Consider the following 20470-nt stretch of genomic DNA (forward strand, 5'->3'; position numbering starts at 1 on the left):
CTCATGATGCGGGTATCATCTAATTCATATTCCGGAGGCCTCGATTCGTTGCGGTCGACCTGAGCGTGGCCGTTGCCTCCTCTTTGGCTATGAAGACCATCCCCATGCGGATTTATTCTGTTCCAAGCCCAGCTTTCGCATGCCGGCCTTGGACATCTCACAACTTCGTCCCATTCATAGACGAAGCAAAGAATAGATCATCGTAAGGATGTACGAGAATCCCAAGGAAACCCAACCCATGGAAACACTTGTTATCTGTCTGCTGTAGGATTCAGCATCAATTGGAGGATCAAAATCCCCGCAGACCCGCACGTGCTGAGGAGCGGGCCGACTATATGCCGTCATCCATGTGCTGTTTTGTTTGTTTGTCTGGTCTGATGCATGGTTACGGTATCGCCTTGTAGACCCAGATAACCTCAGGGTCCAGTGCAAAGTGAACTGGTACTACTTACTTTTGCTACTGGCGAAACTCTGGAGTGGAGTTTACGAAGAATACCAATGAACATTGAAAATATCTAGATCAGAATTCACCAAGATATCATACCATGGTGTGCTGCTTCCCCTCATCGCAGCAGCTGATAGACAGAATCATATCCGGCTGACCAAGAGTAATATTGCAGGTCTCAAATACACCTTTCCGCCCATCGCCCTTATCCTTTGGATCTCCTCGAGCTTCTCCCTTTCGTCGACCATCCACACCAAACTCGCCGCCCACACAGATCCGTCCCAGCACACCAGGAACTACAGGAAGCTCTCCGGGGCGAGGATTTACTCCAGTACAGTCACCAAGCAAGTTAAACCAGACATATACTGTCGCAGATGACGATGGGTCCTCTCCGAAGAGCAATGACCGAATCCCACAACCCAGGTTTACCAGGCAGGTACCGTCCTCGCCAACCAAGGGGGCAGACACCCCCGATGATTCCTCCTCTATCATGGAAGCAAATACTACCAACATGATGGCTGCTTCGAGCGATGCAGCTGCCAGATTGGCCCCTGCACAGCTGAGAGAGATTCGCGAGGCTTTCCAAGTCCTTGACAGGGACAACGATGGGTCGGTCAACAAGGACGATGTAGCTGATGTACTTGTGAATATCGGTAAGTCAATGGCCTTCTCTGTTGTTCAAAGAAATTCGACTTACCCGAGTTATAATTCAGGCCAGGATGCGTCGATAATATCGCAATTCTTCCCTCCAGGAAGCGATCAGACGATCAATTTCCCTACATTTCTGAATATTTTGTCAAGTCTCCTTGCGCCGCTTTCATCTCGGCAGGAACTGATGAATGCCTTGGCTGCTTTTGACGACGATGATAGCGGACAGATTGATGTTGCAGAGCTTCGCGATACCCTCTTACACACAGCGTCGGAGGATGGACAATTACCCCTGACGGAGAAGGATATTAACGAGGTATTGAGTGGATTTACCGGACGCAGAGTATTTAGTAGCAAAGCCGGGAAACTGTCTACAGGAGGGAAGAGAGGGGAGGTCTTTCGGTATCAGGAATTTATTGACAGTGCCATAGGAGGATCAGCAAGTGGGCGCAGAGATCCTGATACTGTCGCGAGATAGAACTTTTTGGTCGCTGTGATTTTGGACCTGGCGTTTTGGACGGCGAGCTTGTGTTTGACATATGAGATATGTACCTCTTATACTGTATACTTAAACCTCGGCTCTGGAGGCCATGCAACGACGTATGTTCCTGCTAATCACATCCAGAGGCAAGTACCTAGTATTCGAGACATCCATGGGTTGCTCCTCCACATGACGGTTCTGTTGGCGGGCCGACGGGATGTGTACAAGAACCCAACATAATCCATCACAACCAACATCTGCTATCTTTTTTTTCCTTTTCTAGACGAGGCCTTGGAATATAAATACAGAGGTAATCTCCAAGTCGAAACATAAATAATATTCTATTGGTGGCGCGTCGCGTGTCTCCGCATTCCTCGATCGGGAAAAAGCCCGCCACGCCCAGAGATGCATATTGGGTGCGGATCGTCCGAACCTGCATCTAACTACGTTTCTTATCCCCGGATACACTACTAGATTCTCGGCACTAATACCTGCTTATTTCTTTCTTCTATCCTTTTTCTGGCTGCTGTCTTCATCGCCAGGAAGATGGTCACTTCCTGCGATCGTCTCAGCAGAGATTTGTGCTAAAAACAAACCCCTCTTCCATAGTCGCACAGGACCAGCCATGTCCCAGCCAACACAAGCCCAGCTGGATCTCGCCGCTCTTGTTGGCTCTTCTTCGCCCCGGACAATGCGAGCTTTACGGAAGATCCAATCGCATCAGATTCTTTCGTCGAAAACTTCTGCGTTTAGCGGTCCAACATCGCATCTTTCCACAGCGCGCTCGTCCGTCAACGCCGAGGCGCAACAGGCACATTTGGATTCCCCTGTTCGGCTGCGGCACCGGCGAGCTAGGTCAAATAGTGACGCTGGCTCTGGAGAACGACCCATCTTGCAGGCTCAGAAACGATCGGGAAGGAAGACAGGTTCTGGGTTTGGGATCAAGAGATCCGTCTTGGAGACCCTGTTACGGGATGGGCCGCAGAATGGGGACGTCGAGGATGCACTGAAGGAGCTGAGATACCTTGTTCTGTCGACACGGGTGGAAGCAGACGGTGATGGCATGGTATGTGGACGTTGCAATAGCGCCGTGACCTCTAGGCGGAGAATGGGCCTGCCATGCTAACATGTCTATCCTAGTCGACATATCGCGTTTACCTATGGCTCACACTACTTAATATCCCTCCCCTGCCAACCGACGAATACCTCTCACTCATTCATCGTGGTCGTTCGCCGGCCTATACCAAGATCCGCAACGACACATTTCGGACCTTAGCAACCGACCCCTTGTTCAAGCGACGTGTCACTGAAGCCAGCCTGATCCGACTACTCAACGCCACAGCATGGAAGATTCACGATGCGAAGGCCAAAAAGCGATCAAAATCGCGCCTATCGACGTCCCGCAGGCGGGAAATGGAACTTTTGATCAACACACCACCGAGCATCGCAGAAGAGGAGCCAACAGACGACCATGCCAACTTCACGGCAACACCCAGCAGTGAAGCCATAACCAGCGAGTCGGCGATCTATGTGCAGGGCATGAACGTTCTCTGCGCGCCCTTTCTCTACGTGGCACGCAGCGAAGTCGAGGCCTTTGCATTGTTCCACTATTTCATGACCAGTGAATGCCCAGGCTATATCCGTGGTGCCATGGACGGCGTCCACCGGGGTCTGCGGCTGGTCGATCGATGCCTCGAGATTGTCGAGCCGAAGCTCGCTGCCTATCTCTTCTCCAAGGGGATGCAAGCAGAGCTCTACGCCTTCCCATCTGTTCTGACACTGTGCGCCTGCACGCCCCCACTGCCTGAGGTGCTCCACCTGTGGGATTTCTTGTTCGCATATGGCCCACATCTGAATATTCTATGCATCGTTGCGCAGCTGATCCGGATGAGGGATACCATTCTCGATAGTCCAAGGTATGCTTTCTTTTTTCTTTTTCTTTCTTTTTTTCCGGCGTGAGCAATATCAACAAGTCACATATCACATCGCTAAGCATGGACAAATTGAATCTGACCAATCACATAGCCCAAACAAGATTCTTCGGTCCTTCCCGCCACTAGATGCAAAGGAAATCATTGCCCTGACCGTCCTTATTGTGCGGAAGATTCCTGATGCTCTCTATGCGGAGCTCATCGATCATGCTAAGTAGGCCTGTTGAGTCGTATGGCCCATGTAACATATCAGGTAACATGTATTATCTACAGCTTGCATATTGCCTTTCTTTTTTCGTCACCCGATTGGGTTTTGATGTTTTCCCTGTTGCTTTGTCGTGTTGTGGCTACCTGAGGGCTTTCTGCCTTCGGCTAGCGCTTGTCATACCACAATGGGCTGTTACTGTTATACTGAACGATTAATGAGGCAAGGAAAAGAGACGCGAAGATGCATTGTATGGAACGGGACGAAATGCATGTGCACGTACTGTTAAACCAGAACGATTGATGAATGATGACTTTACTGTTAATTAGTCTCGGCAATGAACTTTTGACATTCGCAAATGCGACAACCCATCTCACCTCCTCTATGTGTTCCCCGACGCCCAGCAGCAATGGCATGCTAAGATTTCAAATGGAAAGCAACCATACAGGAAAGCAGACCCAACCCATTCCACTCAGCGGACAAAAACAAAGAAAACACGCAAGTATACATACGCTCAACACCCAGATGCTATGCATTAGATCAAATCGCCACCGCCGTCTTGTTTCCCAGCCCGGACCCATTCACTACAAGCGGCTGGCATCTATCCCTTTCCGTCACCCTCTGCGGCCCACTACTCTTCCTGTCCACCGTCCCCGGCGCAGGGGTTATATCGTTCTCAACCGACTTCCTCTCAGGCTGGTTGGGTCTATTTGGTAGGTAATACCCATCCCTCGCCGGATAACCCTGGCTCTGACCCGAAGGAAAATACCCACTCCGATCAATCTTAACCCTGATCTTCGCGCCAAGAAAAAACGCCGTGTTGTAGAGCGAGATGGCGCGCTTTGCCTCGTCAGCCGAGCGGAAAGTAACGCGCGCGAAGCCCTTGCAGCGACCTGTGTCCGGGTTTAATGGCATCTCGCACTGCTCGATTGTGCCGGCATCTTGGAGGAAGAGGGTCAGGTCGTGCGGGGTGGTTGTTGGGCTAAGGTTTTGGATGAAGATTGTGCGGCGGGGGCTGAAGCGAGGATTTTGTTGGGTTTGGTCGCTGCTTGAGGGTTTGCGTGGGTGGAAGGTGGTTCTTGGTCGGGGGTTGGTGTTGCTGTTGTTGCCGTTGGTGTTGGTGAAGGAGTGGCCGGGGTGAGGAAGGTGTAGCGGAGGAATAGGGTATGTGGGGAGCATGGCGAAGGCGAGAGTGTCGCAGAAAGAGTGGGCCAGGGATGGTGAGTGGGGGATGCTCGGCAGTTGGTCGGTGAAGATGGGGATGAAGGGTTGGAGATAGGGGGGTGGAGGAGGGGGCATGGCCACTGGGTTGATGACTGGTGCATACTCTGGGCCCTGGCCCTGGTAAGCTGGGGCTGGCGCTGCAGCTGGAGTCATTGAGACGAGGGGGGTGCTGTTCTCATCAGTTGGATTACACTAACCATCAAGGAAGGGAACGCACTCTGGGGAGATTGGTGAAGGAGGGATGGCCAAGTTCTGCGCAACTCGAGGGGGAGTCGAGTAGCCTGCCACATATGCCGGGGGAATCACACAGCTGGGGCTTTTTGTGGGACCGGCAACAGGCCTTGTAGGTGAGCTCGTTCGAGCCAGAGTGACGACGAGACTCTGTCCATCCCATCCGTTGGTGGAGAGTCTATCTGAGCATTCGGTTAGCCGTCAATCCCTCTTCATACTCGGTCTCACGTACGGTATGTGCGCCATGCTTCATCTTCGTTCTTCACGATGATTTGCCCCAAACCAGTTGGAAACCCGTGCTGGTCGTCGTATACGACCGCCTGTCGGATATGCAGGGCTGTCTGGCGTACCATGTCTTTGAGCTCTTGCCAGCGGCAGTGGGCTGGGATCTGCTTTTTCAGTAAGACATGCCATCTGGCTGAACTGGGAGGTTTGATCAGTGCTTACGCCCTGCAGAAATAGAACGAACTCTTCATCTGAAGCTCGAGCTCGAGCTCGTCCTCTGTCGCGCGAAGGCATGATGATAGTTGAGTTTGGCCAGGTCACGGATCTAGAGTGATTGAATGTTCCGGATGTGTCTTTCTCCAAGTACGAAAGTCAAGTCAAGTCCTTGAATTTAGGCAACCTGCCCCTCTATATGCAGCGAAACGCGGATAGTCAGCCTGGGTCACTGCCCGAAAAAGCAACGGTCTGAAAAACTGGAAAGAGTCAGCATGCGTGTCTGACAGTCGACACTCGGTCAACAACTAACCAACAACTAATCAAGGTAGCAAGATAATCAGGATCAGTGATTCCTACCTGAAGGCCTGACTGTTCCTTCACGTCAGGGGTACTGGTGGCAAAGTTGGACCTGATGGGTACCTGATGGCTGTAGAGGACAAATGGGGTTGTGACAGGATATAACTTGAATCCCTAGCTTTCTTGACAATGAAAGAAAGAAAATAGAAGATCAAGAGGGAGCGAATGCGAAATCAGGTCGTTTTATTCTCTGCAAGTTTTTAGGGAGATGATCGTACCAGATATGAAACCAATGATGGAGAGACGGCGATAGTGACAATAGTAGACAGGATGAGATCTGGCATCAACAGCCACCAGTTCGTCTACTCGTCTAGTGTGGAGTGAAATTGGTGACTTGCCGGTCCACAGATGGGATGTATCAATTTCTTGTTGGAGGAAATCGAGCCCGTCGGTTCTGCACAGAGCAATGAGTGGAGCGTTCCAGAGAGAAGAAGATATGTCATGCATCGATCAACTATGACAGATCGGATAGAAGATACGGAGAACAATTCTCGAAACAAAGGAGCACTTTTCATGAAGGTTCCTTTGGTCCTAGATATTTTATGTGGTGTAGAGATGGTGGTCTAAGTTGTCTTACATAGTCCGACTGAGATGAAACCAAAAGTGGTCAAAGTATGCTGGGAGCGACGCAGTAGTCACTGTCACTCAGTCACTGTATATCTACGACGAGGACATAGCGCTTGGCATCTCCAGGTTACACCGCCAGATCTGGAGGAAGAGAAAAGAATGGCTACTGGTTAGAGAAGACGAGGCGGTCCGTCACCTGCATTTCGTTCGACTGATTCAGGAGGAAAGATGGTTGAGAATGGGCAGGTATTCTTCGTTCGGGTGCCAGTCCATCTTTCTTCGATGAGTATCCCTCGACCCAACGCGAAAAGATGACGATGGTGACGAGTTTTGCAGACTAGAGATCCTCTAGAGATTCAAATCTGTCCGTGTATGTGGGTTTCTCCAAAAATAGGCATGATCACTATGGCCTTGTCAGCCATGACCAAGGACGAATGATGCGTCGGTAATCAGGCGATTAACAATAATGAACTGTCCGACCACCGAAGGATTGCTCTGGAGCCATCCCTTGATTCGGTCCAATTTAGCCTTTCAAGAGAATCCATCCATCATTCGAGGCCCTTCCGAGATCTGTCAGGGATCACCCGTGGACCGCCTTGGTGCATATGAGCCATCAACCACCGCCTCGCCACAGTCACCGGTACGATTTCTTTGCTTTTGCCAGTCTGTCATTCGTCCACATCCGACTAGCAAAAGAATGTCACACAATACGCAGAGACACCTTCAACAGACAGAAAACAAAGAACGCTGGTCCTCGAAAACCGGAGTTGAGGGGGAAAGGGAAACAGGCCCCCTCTCCGCTCCCAAAGAAAAGATCTGACTAAGACTAAGGGGCGCTGAAGCTGTGCAGGATGCATAGATGTCAATATGGCTCAGCTGAGATAATGATACCTGAGCCGTCAGAGACTTTGAATTCCCGATCCCGATGCCGTTCCGCGAGAATTTCCTTGACATGGTGGATATCTTAGCTTGCATTATTCGACGATTAGACACCGATGGAATAGGAACAAACGACTTAACCTTTCAATGACATGAGCTTATTGTTGTTGTCATGATATCATCTCCATGTAGACGTGCTTATGATTTAGAGGTACGTTCTCTGCAGATTTTAGCCTGTTCGTGGTGCCCAAGTTGTCGCCTTTGAGCCTCTAAGCATGTCTAGTTTCTGTTTTAGTCATCCAGACTCTTTTAGAGATCGAGTAGATTTGTTAAGCGTATATTGTCATTGTAAGAATATGCCTTGATTTACTTTCTATGATTCTTACTGTCATTTGTGTGTGCTGTGTACTAGTAGATAGGAATCTGATCTTCAACTTTCACGACAGAGAGCCTCCATGTCTTACAGTAACTTCTGAACATAAAATACAATAGTCATGCAGATCAATCAATAGACACCCCCTGCTGTTAATCTAATATTTCGCTGGATAATTGCGACACCCCTTGAGATTGGTTTTCGCAATGCCACCGATCCAAAATAACTTATTGCCGATCATTGTGACAAGTGGACATAGCATATATCACTGCACGCTACGGAGTGTGTTCACAATCTTGCAGACTCGTCACGATCTGGAAATGGGATGTCTGTGGGATCTTCCAGAAAGTCTTGCTGCTGTTCCTTCGTCATCCACCACAAGAACAATGGAGTGATCCACTCGAATACCCTAGAAAACACCGCGCCCATGTCATGGGCCGGCATCCAGCCTCTAACAGCCGCCTGGTGAGCGGCTTCCACTTTCTTTCGCTGAATGTCTTCGAAGAAGCGGAAGCTGGCCTTGGGGTCATCTACCCCGTACCGCGAGAGGACCTCGGCGAATTTGATCGCATCTTCGAGCGCATGACCGATGCTCTCGCCTTTTGGAGGCATCTAGTGCAGAGTGCGTCAGTATGACAGTTTCTCACGTGGGAAATAACCATTACGTACCGCATGGGCAGCGTCTCCCAGAAGTAGCACCCGATCTGTGGCCCACTGCCCGTTCGGCGGGAGCAGGTAGATCGGATAAAACGTCCAGTCCTCCACAGCCTCGATGAATTTCTCAGCGTCAGGAATAGCCGACTGCTGTGTGATCCTCCTCCCTTCCTTCCGGACCATCTCCTGGTCCTTCTCCAGCAACTTCCACCCTTCGCGGGACCCTTGCTCCTCCGTCCGCATCAGCACAACCACGTAGACGAGCTCCCGAGCATGGTCGCAGAAGGTCGTCATGACAGACCCATACCGCGACATCAGCAGCGCTGTGTCCTTGAAAAAAGGCTTGCCGGTCTCCCCAAGCACACCCTTCGCCTCGACAAAGCCATACGCCGCCGCTACCCCAGAGTACGTGGGCTTCCGATCCGGCTGTATATGTAACCACCGCACAGCAGAATGGATCCCATCGCAGCCCAGCACCATATCCCCCGTGGCGCTCGTGCCATCCTCAAAGTAGACGCTCACTGCAGTCGCACCGGGGCGCTCCTCGACCCTCACCAGCTTCTTGCCATACTCGATCTTCACGGCCGGTAGCCGCGCAATCACCCGCAGCATCGCTTGCAGGAGATCGTACCGCATCACCCGCCAGCCCTTGTACCCGCCAAACCCGGTCCCCTCGGGACCAGTATAGTCGATCGTCCCGACCTCCTTGCCCGTCCGCAGGGACAGAATCTGGATGGTGTCGACCTCGCAGCCGGCCTTCGCCTGCTTTAACTCGTCCAAGACGCCGAGCATGTCCAGACATCGGAGGGCCTTCGGGGTGAGATTTACCGGCCCGCCGAGGGTGCTGGGGACGCTGCGAAGCTCGTAGACTGTGATAGTCAGGTTACTTTGAGATGGGAAGATCGCCTTTGAGATGGCGATGGCGGACGCAAGGCCGCACATGCCCCCGCCGACGATGATGATGCTTTTCCCCATTGCACCATATCCGTACTTTGGACTCTGTATTCATTCGGGTATTATTTCGTGTGGCGTATGGCCATGTCAAGGGAAACTGGCCCGCCTTATCTTTATACTTTGACCCGAAAAAGATGTTAGTAACTTACAGGAATAGGAATGCGAACACGAGGACTAAAGAACAGTGCCCACGCCACAGCCGCTTACTCGTCCACTGCCTTTGCTGTGGCGCTCATCTCAATAGAATCAATACGACAGAGCTGACCTGCTGAAGTCTGCCTAATTAATGTGCGCAACAACATTTCCAAGAATAGATAGGCCCCAAGCTTGTTTGAGCTTAGTAAAATAGAACTCTTCAACACAATCATCAGACAGGAGCGGTCCGAACAGCGCCGAGGGTGAAATCGAGCAGTCGTCACACCATTTATCCAGATCTCAATGAACCGAAGATGAGTGCGAACTTGCGACTTGATATGGCCGCACCATCCACTAAAGAACTACAGTTTGTAAAGTGTATTTCCGTAGGGTTCAGACCCGCTGATCAGCGCCTTATCCTAATTAACAATCAATAGTCGAATCTTCACCCCACAGGCCCACCACATGGGCTGATGCCGGGGCTAAAAGGGGCTCCCTCGTTTCCCTGTCTGTGTCTTACACTGTTGACTGATATCCTAGGCAGAAGCATAAATCAGTAGGGAAGAAAGACGGTAGAACAAAAACAGGAAATTCTCGAGACGGCCCGTTGTAAAATGCTGTAGCGTGCGACCCAAAGTTGAAATGCAGGTCACGGGGATCGACAGCAAGGGGGAGGGGGGAGGCGTAGCTGGAGATAAGCCCCCTCTGCGGAGTACAATAGTAGTATCCCCCATCTAACAGGGGAAGATCCTAGTGGAGTACCCCCGTGGACAGTCTTCCTCTGGAGTTGGAAATTGGAATGAATGAGGGGTGCCTGGAGAACTCTGTATGGCATGTTGCACAGAGCTTCTACTGTATTCCTCCCTCATCCTGATGCCTTTCGTTCCCCGCTTGTAAATGTGAGGGGCAGGGACTCTGCAGAGTGTTCTGCTTGAAGAACAGACGAACCAAGAGCGCGTCGTTCTGAAATGGGGAGGTCGAGTTCCAACAAGGGAGTAGGGAATGAGGAGTATCCATCGACACATTACTTGATGATTGGTACCGAACGTTGGATAGCTGATGATTTACATTATGATAGACATGGAGGGCATGACGCTATCTAGACTGGGGAATTTATTGGCTCATCTGCTTGTATGCTTATTGGCGGGTTGTAGTCCGCACTAGCTAAAGTAGCCTCCTAATAAAACACAGAGAGGGGAATAAAGTGTACAGTAACATGAAGGAAGCCTTCTGGGTATTATGATGATGACAACACGTCGCTAAGCTCAGACTGAACAAGAGGAAAACTCCAGTGGCCATACAAAGGAAATAGGAATAGTACACAGGGTACATTACGATCCATCAATTCGGTGTCGCTAGCTGGACTCCTTCAATCTCTGCCATCGTCTTCATGCTTGTCACGTTTCGGATTGGCTGCGTAGGTAGAGCTGACAAGCTGGAGCCAACACGACGTCGCCAATGTCTCGATGTCAACACATATGGCATATCATCTTGTGAACCATATCGTCAAAAGGATGTATCGTCGGAGTGCTCCGAGTACCGTACAACCAATGCATGATGACAATGAGGTGAGTAATTTTTTTCATGCGATGAGGCGGGTACCTTTGGGGAAGCGATCGAAGGAGTGCGAGAAAGTCCGCGACTCGATATTATGCAAAGGATCAACCGTCCAATGTATTCCAATAATATCGTCGAGCGAAAGGCGAATAGAAGAGGCATCAGGAAAACCACGTCAAAGCTCCGTTTATAGGTAAACAGCGAAAGAGTTCTGTTCCTTATGACGCGACCAGGTTGTTCTTTTCGACTCCATATCATGTAACATTTCCCGCATTTCATGATCCGTTGTCAGAGGCGGACTCAGCGGATGAAACCGACCATGGATGCACAGCGACTGCAGTAGTATGAATTCATACCGAAACGAACGATGCCTGGGGTAGATTCGTTTTCGAGGCTCATAGAGCGCTGGCACCTCGAGCAACGGACGATATCGAACTTCGTTGAGGTAGGTCCGGGTTCGGCTGAGGGCGAGGTAACAGTCTTGGCGCCGCTGGAGGGTTGATGTTGAACCTGGACAGAGGGCGAACTCATTGTCACTATCCAGAAAATCGGAGTTCGTGGCAACCAGAGGAAGAGTTGTGCCCGAAATGTTCGACCGACTAATTCGTGAAAATCAGGCCCAGACTTTTGGGCGCTTGGTAGAGTCGAGAAAACGGAGTCAGAGTCGATGCGTTGGTAGATAGATTAAGTGGTGGAGAAACCGAGAATAAGCTCCAGTCCAAAGCAAGATTTGCAGAAGGAATCCACTATATATGTCGAGTAGTGCCCGTAGTCAACTATGTATTTCAGTGAACCCTTGAGCAAACATGATCTGCTGGTGTTGAGAGAAATAGAAAGGGAGGAAGAAAGGTATGCGACTTCAGGTGTGGATAGATATACAAGACGTTGGTCAGTGGGGAGACAGCGGGACAGCAGAAGTCAGGTATCTCCAGGTATAAATTATTTATTATCGGTAGCGTACCGCTAGGGATTCGATGCCAAGGGAACCGCCCCGTAGATTGCTGTCTAAAGGGTCAGATCGGTCCACTTTCCGGATTTTCTTTCTGTCTTTTTTCTTTTATCTGCCTTCCTTGGTTTTCTTCCAGCTAGTGCTAGTAGAAGAGGAGGGCGCAGACAATTTCGACTATGAAAGAAAGGGGAAAAAAGTGCAGCAATCAATCCCCAATTGGGTCAATGATATAGTACAGAGTAAAGTGGTCTGCAATGAAATGTAGCTTCGGTTTCAAACGGTGTCCATGAGATCAATAAACCTGCTTTGGAGGTCTGAAGGATTAACCCTCTTGATATGAACAGTGATGGTTGTGGATTGAAATGATGATATGGATATCAGGGCATGATAATAGTGAGCATCATGATGCAGTAGGTAAATAATATGTAGTACAAAATTCCTGCTCTGAGTGAAGAGTGTGGATGGAGGTTGATAAGTATGAACTGTGGAGGGCAGACTAGCAGATTCTAGATTAAGGCTGATATTGCTTGATGATTCTTTAATGATTGAAGAAAATTACGGCGGTGACTTGATACATCAGGATACACAACTACCACGCCACTCTCGATAGAACCATGCATATTAATATTAATATTGCCATCATACCATCATTATTATTGTCATCGAGTGCTATGATCGATTAACTCGACTTAGGCTGCCCTGAAACTTGTTGTCGCATCGCGGAATGAGAGCGTTTGTTGACTGGCTGGTAGCTCCTCGCCAATGAAAACGCCCAAACTACCTACTTTAGGTGTTTAGGTACAGAGATGGCATCGGAACCAATCCCTTTCTGGATCGTTCCATGTGCCTTCACATTTCTTTACAAAAGTTGTTCCGCACAAACCCCCAATAGAAATCTTCCATGGATCTCCGAGGCTCGACGGTCATGTCGTCATGACCTGGCTTGACCAGGTTTATTGATTAAAACTCCTTTTTTTCCTCGTCAGCCGTTGACTTCAAATCGATGGTCCCATTTCCGAGTGACTCCAGCTATTGACAATACTGTAGAGTGCAGGAAAATTCAGACTACTAAATGCTCAAAAAGGCCTAGTGACTATACGGACGGAGTACGAAGTAGAAAGCAAACTATTGACCTTTAGCAGTACTATTTGAGACAAGTTCCACCGGGGCACGAAGGAGCGCCAAAGATCATGATAATAATCGTTTCCAGATCTCAATTCTCACATGTAATATCTCGAACTAAGGCTACGGAGCAGATACGGAGTGTGGCTGTCTATGGCTTGTAAGTGGCTCGTTTAGTAGATCATGTACCTTCGGGGCTGGAGGATGCTGATGTTCCATGGCTCGGACTACCCTTGATGTCCATCTGGTATAATTGGTTGAAGGGTGGGAATTATTTTCCAGACTTGCAAACATGACGGTTCGGATATTTCTTTCTATGCACAGTAGGTGACTTTTGACTCGTAATTTGGCTAATTTGGCTCTGGAGATTCGTATGAAACTTAACGTTCTCTTTGTGGCTGGGGTATAAAGGTCAGCAACATGTACGGAGTAGCCGATACCAGGTGCTCTGCTACTCGCTACTGAGAAAAGACCAGTAAATATTGGCGGCTACTTATGCTGCATTGCTTTTGAATCCTTGGGCTTCAAAGTACCCCCACTCCGGGCGTTTCAGAAACTCGTCTGACATGAGCTGAATACTCGCTGGAGCAGCGAGTCTGGGTCGCTGTCAGCCCGTCAGTGGCTGATCATCACTGTCTATCATTTCTCATGAGTGACGGGAGCTACTTTCGAGGCTCATATCATATTATTTCTAAATCCATCTGTAAATATGTCTCGGAGATGTCCATGTGTCCAATCTTGTGCTGTTCTGTGTCTCGGCAGGATTACCAGTGCTCCGTAGTCCAGTACTTTAGTCCAGTTGGACTCACTCCGACTACTTGGCCTTTGTGTCCCTAACAGCGTCAAGGGTATGGTGAATATTTACTTCCCAGCTGTTAGAAAATGATTCTTCAGTTTTCCAAAGTTCAGGTAGACTATTTCCGAAATCTTTGACTTAGCGTCCCACTTCGCTTGGCTAATTGGAGTTAGGACTGCGACCAGCGCTGAAACTAGTTGAACTACAGGGGCCTGAGCAGACAAGAGAGGAGACGTTCATGAGTTTGAATTTGGGTTGAGAAGTAAAAAATCTATCGATAGTAGTAGTACAGGGAGACGCTTGATTAAGAGCATTGATTTTACAGACTACAGAAAGTATAGATGAAGAGTGTCCGGGATAGCATAGTCGAGACTACGTATGCGGCAATTTAGAGAACTAAACCCTCTGTTGAGTGATTTTCTCTCATCTATCCGATTTCCGAGAGATCCATGCTAACAATGTGGCAATCGGGCAACATACAACACAATCTCGATGTAATGCGTGCTATAACTGCTGGCTCGAAAGGGCCAGTAATATTTTCGATGCCTGCTTAGACATGCCTCGTCTCTCATCTTGCGACATCTCACGACATCTCACGAATCCGATCATGAGTCAGTGCCGATAATCATCCAGCTGCCTAGCCATCTTGTGATGGTGTATACAATCGGCATCTCGAACAAATCCTCCCAACTATGGAGAGCATTGTTTTTTTGCAGGATACCCGAGTCCGGCTCTTCCGTCCAGCCGCACCTGCGTCTACGTCCGTCACTAGATCAACTTGAGAACGGGCCGCTTTCTTGTGTATACATTTGAAGCGGTCGAACTTCCAAGTACAGCCAACTCTCTACAGAAGATTCCGCTGAAATCGACAGTCCGCACATAAATTAAGGCTGTCCGGAGTAACTGTAAGATTTCCATCTGCAGCATCTGCAAGGCGTCGTAATAGTGTAACATTGAGAAGGCCGTCCCTTTTGCAGTAGGGCGGCATGTAGGGGGGCGAAATGTGAATTGATTCGATACTTTGAAAGTTCACAACACACATATCTAGACCATAACTGGAAACCATTATGGCCGGGATGGTGCGTGCTCAATGGTCTTGAATTCGAGGAAGTGATGTCGCTTTGCATGATTTTACCCATCTAATTGTCGGACTCTTTCGTATCTGGAAGCCAACGTGAGATACAATGCTGCCACTGTGACATCATCTCACATGTTGTGATTGATTGCGTTGGCTGTGGACAAACCACCCTTATTCGCGGTTCTCAACACGCATTCAGGGACAGTTTATGGTTATAGATAGGCCGGATAGACAAGAGAGCATTACTGTTCAGCCTTGAGAGTGTTTTACTTGGTTTTCAGCTTCATCCGATATCATCCTCTTCTCTTATCAGCGGGCCAGTTGGGTATGGTTTCCCCTGGAATCATTCCGACGTCATGGAAACATTCAGAACAGCAGCCCACCATCGAGAGTGCTACCTCGAATCACCCAACCACAGACTCGTATTGGAGCTTCTTTCCCCTTCGATCGCAACATCACCTAGGTAGCACACTACTGCGAGCTCACAGTTCGAACTACTTGAAAATAGACCCTGCTGCAAGCCGTCTGCTTGATCCGTCCTCGGTGGATAACTCAGGGCCAACTAACCACCTGTCCCGCTACTGTACCTACCCCGCCAGAGCGCACTGTTGACCGAAAATCTACCAACAACTCGCCCGTGCTCCCCTCTTCACACGCACGTCACAAACAAAGTTGCAAAACCTTCTTGAGAGGGTGCAGCATATCCTTGTCCTACGAGCCTTGCGCATTTGTTCAAGCGACGAACCTTCCACCATGACCGGCACATCCCCGAATCTCTACAGCCTTCCCAACACCGACGCTTTGGCCCCGCACTTGAGGGCCTATGTGCTCCGGTGTCAGAACTCCGCCATCAATCGCCATAACACGTTCCGTGTCGCTGTATCAGGCGGTTCTCTACCAGCAGTTCTTGCCAAGGCTCTTCTTGCACCTTCAAACGGTTCTCCCGAGGACACTGTGCGGTTCGACAAATGGGACGTTTTCTTCGCCGACGAACGTGCTGTCCCTCTTGACCACCCTGATAGCAACTACCGCCTGCTCAAGGATGAGCTTCTAAGCAAGATCCCCGCCGAAATGGGCACTCCTAAAGTGCATCCCATCGACGCCGACCATGTCAACGATGATACGCAGGAGCTTGCCGACCTGTATCAGGAGGAATTGATGCGCTCGTTCGCGGCCAAGGACAGCGTCAAGCTACCTGTCTTTGATCTTATTCTTTTGGGTTGTGGTCCCGACGGTCACACCTGCAGTCTCTTTCCCGGCCATAAACTGTTGCGAGAGAAGGATGCCTGGGTGGCCGCGGAGACAAACTCTCCCAAGCCCCCACCGAAGCGCATAACTCTCACATTGCCTGTCGTCACACATGCCGTTAGTATTGCTTTCGTCGCCACTGGAGCGGGAAAGAAGGAGATCCTAAAGCAGATTTTCGATGCGGAGGAGGGACGGGAACTGCCCTCGGCGCTCGTCAACCAAGGTGCTGGGGAAAAAGTGAGCTGGTTCACCGATCATGCTGCCGTTGATGGGGTCTCCTTCCCCAGACGTGGAAGCTTGTAGGCTGTTGTGTGCTTATGAAATGACGTTATGTTCTATTTGCTATTTTTGCTTTTGAGAACAGTCAGGGGCGAAAAGTACCTCCACCTTTTACACAAGTCTTCTAGGTTTCCTGGCTGGCGTTACGGCCGAGAAATTGGATTAGTGCAGGGACAGTGACTTTGAACTGAGATTAGTTTTATAATGTGTTCGTTCTCGATACAATATGAGTTCGTCGAATGGTTCTTTGCTTCATCTAGAAGTTAAGAGTGACAGAAAAGGCTGCATAGACGGCGGTGAGGGTCGTGAAATGCATAGGTGAAGAACATCGAATGTTTTATGAATGATTGTATACGGAGCCTTTATCGTCATCAAATGGAAATTAAAACCATCCGTCCAGGAGAATGTCCATAAGCCTCAAGCATCAGTATTTTGATAGTCGGACAAAATACTCCATGCGACTCGTGGAGATCGTCTCCGCCAAGCTTCATTGTTAGTGTTTACAGATCGTCACCACACGGAGCTGCGCCACTCCTGATCTACCTCACCTCCTAAGCCTTATACATATCCAGCTCAGAACCCAGATATACACATCTTGATCCCTCCACCTGAGTAGTGATGGATATGATCTAAACCAACCGCAACCATGCCAATCCCCACGCGCTCCCTTTCCCTCCGCGGACAAAGTAAACAGGTTAGTGTTGCGAATCAGAACAAACCCCCTGTCCAACCAGCTACACAGTCAGTCCAACTCCGTTTTCATTCCCGCGAATCTACGTGGCTATTTTCTAGAATATCTTACTCACTATCACCAAGTCGACCGCAGGACGCACAGCAGCGAGCAAGATCCCACCAGAGGAGGGCGATGGCGATGGGTCCGCAGACTCACACTCAAGCACAAGCGCGAGCACAAGCGCAAGCACAAGCACAACCGATCGCAGGAAGAGCCTCCTCCCTCAGCGCAGTATCCCCAGTGGGGATCGAGATCGAGATCGAGATGGTGCTGCCCCGGTGCGCCAGCAGCAGCAATTGGAGACACGGTTACAGCGGGGAAGTCGGATCTTGACGAAGACGCCGGGAGCACAGAAGAAGCAGGAAGAGGGCGTTTCGGTGTCCAGCACAGCAGTGCCAGCCACAGCTACGCTGGCGAATACTCGACGACAAAGTTTGATACGACCTAGCCCGTTGAAAACGGGGACAGCTACAGCTACAGCTACAGGCGCAGGCACAAGGACGGGAACGAATCCGGGCGGGAGGGCTGCTACAACGCCGAAGAGCGCGACGTTCAGCGTGCAAGGATTGTCGACCTTTCCGATGAAAAGGGATGGGGTTGCGTCAATGTCCCCGAAGAGAACGGAGATGCCGCCGCCGGCGCGGCCGACTCGGTCGGCGTCGATGAGACAGCCTTTGAAAGCTGGTACTGGTACTGGTACTGGTACTGGTACTGGTGCTGGTGCGGGTGCGGGTTCCGGGACCCCGGCGACTGGGGTTAGGCATGTGCGGCACCGGAGCCAGATTGTGGCGCCGTCGTCGAGCCAGGGTCAGGTTTCCAGGAGGAGCGACTCGGAATCTTCTGGGTCGACGCCTATGACGACCCCCGGGTTGGCGGCTGGGACGAGACCGAGCGGGCAGTTTACAACGTATCAGCAGCAGTTTTCGCCGAGGAAGGTAGTGAGACCCGCAGCTTCATCGGTTGCCAGCGCGTCCGCGCATGGGGAGGATTCACTGATCCCGACGTCGTGGCCAGAGATCGCGGCGCTTCAGACGGAATTACTACAGTTGAGCTTGCTACATTCGTCGTCACTACAGCAGATGGCAGCACTGGAGGCCGAGTCGGAGGAACAGCTACAGACCAAGTATGACGCGGTCGCGAAGACGTATCGCGCGATGGTCGGGGAAGAAAAGAAGCGCCAGCGGTTGCTGAATGGACAAGCCTTGAATCGCTGGCTAGAGAATGCCAGCGAACATGGTGGTCGCCCGAACTTCGCCGCGCAGATCCAGGCCTTTTCGCAGCTCGTGCAGGAAGTGTGTGATTTGACCGACAGTCTCGAAGGGAAGTATACGATGCTTGTCCAGAAATTCGAGGAATGGTTCCGGAAAGTGCAAGCGATCGAGAGCATGCGACTTCATCGACAGCAGGGAGATGCAAACCACGTGGTTTTCATTGACCCGCTCGATCGCGTATGGAAGGACGAGGTGCACGTCATGATTGTGAAGCTTGAACAGGGCTTGAGGCAGCTTCAGAGTCTGGATATTACGGACTACGACGGACCAGAGCCAGCGCTAGCTGATGCTGCACTTGTGCGCACAGCTAAGGGACTCGACGTGATGATCGCTTCGATGGTGGACGAGTTGAAAGTGATACGTAGGTTCGAAGCGCAAATTGTAAGGTCGGAGAGGCAGTGGGTTAGTCAGTCAGCTCGCAGCCAAATTGGCTGCAACCCACCCACAAGATGCGAGGGATGCGAGGGACGCGAGGCCTGGAATGTGGAGAACTGCACTGTTGAGGTCATAGACGATTCTATTTGGATTTTTCTGATGGATCGACCATGGAACTCACTGAATATGTGAGAATTAAGGCTCGACGTTCAGTAGCCAGCACTGTACCTAGCACCTCCGCCGCAGCTGTCTACTGGCAAAGGTCTGAAATCTAACTATGGCTCATACGTAGGATGCTAAACAGCACACCAGTCGCTGGGGAAGGGTTAGAAACGAGAGAAGACGGGGAAACAGCGACCAGCGAGAGAAACCAAGTCAAAGAAAAGCTGTCTAGAGCAGGCCCACAGACAGAAGTCTCGGCAAAGGGGCTTCACAATGACACCTTGAACGCATCCAGAAATGCTGTCTGTCTGTCGGTACAACAAAGTGCCATGGCCAGGGACGGTAAAACCAGTTCGGTTTCTCGTATGATCCATGATCCCAACCAATCCGCATTCCCAACACTGCTCAATTGTTCTTTTCCTTTTCCCTCTCTCTGCCATTCTTTCCTTAGCCCGCCAACGGTTCTCGACGGGATCCATGAAAATCCTAATCAGAGCAATGGGTCGCGGGTAGATATTCGGGCTAGTATTCCTTGATTTGAACGAATCGCCTCAGTCCAGGAAAGTAGTCCTCTTTTTTTGGTCGATCATGCACTCTACTACCTTGGGTTTTACCCAACCAAGCAAGTCTCTGAATTCGGACGGTAGAGGGGCCGCCTAAGAGGCACCGAAAGTCTTGAAAGTTGCGATTGTTCTCCATAAAAATGATAGCAATCAGCCAGTGAAACCTGAATTGTACGGTGCGGAAAACAGGACTTTGCAGTGTCCGGGATTCTGCCAGGGTAATTCTTAGACCTGTTTTGTGTCTACGATCACCTTTTCGATCAGGATTTTCTGTAGAATGGACGCCGACGAGTAGATGAAATGATGAGCATGGGATGACTGTTGTCACGAAGATCTCCAAGGTGCTGGAAAGGTATCGTCATTATTATGATTGACAAAGTTAAGATGTAGAAGCTGGGGAAACGAGGATAACCACTGAGACAGTCTCACAAGGAAGCGTAAACATCCTTTAGGCAGTCAGCAAGCTAAAGTATCTTCCCTAGTACTATTTATCTACTCTGTACTACCTATATATGAGACAGAGTAGCAGACAGCCTCAATAGGACACAGACCTCTAGATTCCGGAATTTCCTGCAATCTGCTGGCCATTCAGAGCGTTTCAATCCGCATTAGAGAACGTTGACGGGCGGGTCTGGTTCGACTAAGCGGTGGGGTCCCTGTCAGCTTGAACATCATCGTCGGGTCCTACTCAGGGTGGGTGCTCCATCTCAAAGAATCTCCTGCTGAAGAATTAGACTAAAGTGAGACGACGGGATCCTTTTGCAGATAGTGAAAGAGAAAGGCAACAGCAAAAAGAGGAACTAATTCTTGCC

General features: G+C 50.1%; 7 protein-coding genes across 7 annotated transcripts; 4 read left to right on the forward strand and 3 right to left on the reverse strand.

The window, feature by feature from the left end:
- Nucleotides 1-378: 378 nt before the first annotated feature.
- On the forward strand, nt 379-1752 carry AFUA_1G02930 (uncharacterized protein). The gene is made up of 3 exons (XM_077803797.1): nt 379-548; nt 621-1098; nt 1159-1752. Exons 1-3 carry the CDS (start codon nt 546-548, stop codon nt 1569-1571), a joined length of 894 nt encoding a protein of 297 aa, XP_077659969.1. The 5' UTR covers nt 379-545; the 3' UTR covers nt 1572-1752.
- Nucleotides 1753-1780: 28 nt separating this feature from the next.
- AFUA_1G02940 (TBC domain-containing protein) lies at nt 1781-3723 on the forward strand (the record flags this gene model as incomplete). The annotated part of the gene is made up of 3 exons (XM_744951.2): nt 1781-2640; nt 2715-3490; nt 3600-3723. The coding sequence occupies exons 1-3, from the start codon at nt 2200-2202 to the stop codon at nt 3721-3723; spliced, it is 1341 nt and encodes a 446-aa protein (XP_750044.1). The 5' UTR covers nt 1781-2199.
- Nucleotides 3724-4250: 527 nt separating this feature from the next.
- AFUA_1G02950 (RNA-binding protein) lies at nt 4251-5684 on the reverse strand (the record flags this gene model as incomplete). Its single annotated transcript, XM_744952.2, has 4 exons — nt 4251-5103; nt 5152-5347; nt 5398-5554; nt 5613-5684. The coding sequence occupies 4 exons, from the start codon at nt 5682-5684 to the stop codon at nt 4251-4253; spliced, it is 1278 nt and encodes a 425-aa protein (XP_750045.2).
- Nucleotides 5685-5840: 156 nt separating this feature from the next.
- AFUA_1G02960 (uncharacterized protein) lies at nt 5841-7582 on the reverse strand. The gene is made up of 2 exons (XM_077803798.1): nt 5964-7582; nt 5841-5855 (listed from the first exon to the last, which is right to left on the reverse strand). Exon 1 carries the CDS (start codon nt 6408-6410, stop codon nt 6147-6149), a length of 264 nt encoding a protein of 87 aa, XP_077659970.1. The 5' UTR covers nt 6411-7582; the 3' UTR covers nt 5841-5855; nt 5964-6146.
- Nucleotides 7583-7715: 133 nt separating this feature from the next.
- Nucleotides 7716-10563, reverse strand: AFUA_1G02970 (FAD-dependent oxidoreductase). Its single transcript, XM_744954.2, has 3 exons — nt 9656-10563; nt 8452-9508; nt 7716-8394 (listed from the first exon to the last, which is right to left on the reverse strand). Exons 2-3 carry the CDS (start codon nt 9409-9411, stop codon nt 8071-8073), a joined length of 1284 nt encoding a protein of 427 aa, XP_750047.1. The 5' UTR covers nt 9412-9508; nt 9656-10563; the 3' UTR covers nt 7716-8070.
- A 2137-nt stretch (nt 10564-12700) lies between these two features.
- AFUA_1G02980 (6-phosphogluconolactonase) lies at nt 12701-17011 on the forward strand. The gene has a single exon (XM_077803799.1). It carries the CDS (start codon nt 15781-15783, stop codon nt 16576-16578), a length of 798 nt encoding a protein of 265 aa, XP_077659885.1. The 5' UTR covers nt 12701-15780; the 3' UTR covers nt 16579-17011.
- Nucleotides 17012-17200: 189 nt separating this feature from the next.
- AFUA_1G02985 (uncharacterized protein) lies at nt 17201-19125 on the forward strand (the record flags this gene model as incomplete). The annotated part of the gene is made up of 2 exons (XM_001481647.1): nt 17201-17248; nt 17347-19125. The coding sequence occupies 2 exons, from the start codon at nt 17201-17203 to the stop codon at nt 19123-19125; spliced, it is 1827 nt and encodes a 608-aa protein (XP_001481697.1).
- Nucleotides 19126-20470: the final 1345 nt, after the last annotated feature.

This window comes from Aspergillus fumigatus, chromosome 1, assembly GCF_000002655.1.
Source record: "Aspergillus fumigatus Af293 chromosome 1, whole genome shotgun sequence".
NCBI classification, from domain to species: Eukaryota; Fungi; Ascomycota; class Eurotiomycetes; order Eurotiales; family Aspergillaceae; genus Aspergillus; species Aspergillus fumigatus.

Bases quoted from the DNA above. Each gene is read 5' to 3' on its own strand.
- AFUA_1G02930 (XM_077803797.1), top strand. The intron at 1,099-1,158 runs GTAAGTCAATGG...GTTATAATTCAG, and splicing joins TGATGTACTTGTGAATATCG to GCCAGGATGCGTCGATAATA.
- AFUA_1G02960 (XM_077803798.1), bottom strand. From the start codon at position 6,410: ATGCATGACATATCTTCTTCTCTCTGGAACGCTCCACTCATTGCTCTG.
- AFUA_1G02970 (XM_744954.2), bottom strand. From the start codon at position 9,411: ATGGGGAAAAGCATCATCATCGTCGGCGGGGGCATGTGCGGCCTTGCG. The intron at 8,395-8,451 runs GTACGTAATGGT...ACTCTGCACTAG, and splicing joins TGGGAGACGCTGCCCATGCG to ATGCCTCCAAAAGGCGAGAG.
- AFUA_1G02980 (XM_077803799.1), top strand. From the start codon at position 15,781: ATGACCGGCACATCCCCGAATCTCTACAGCCTTCCCAACACCGACGCT.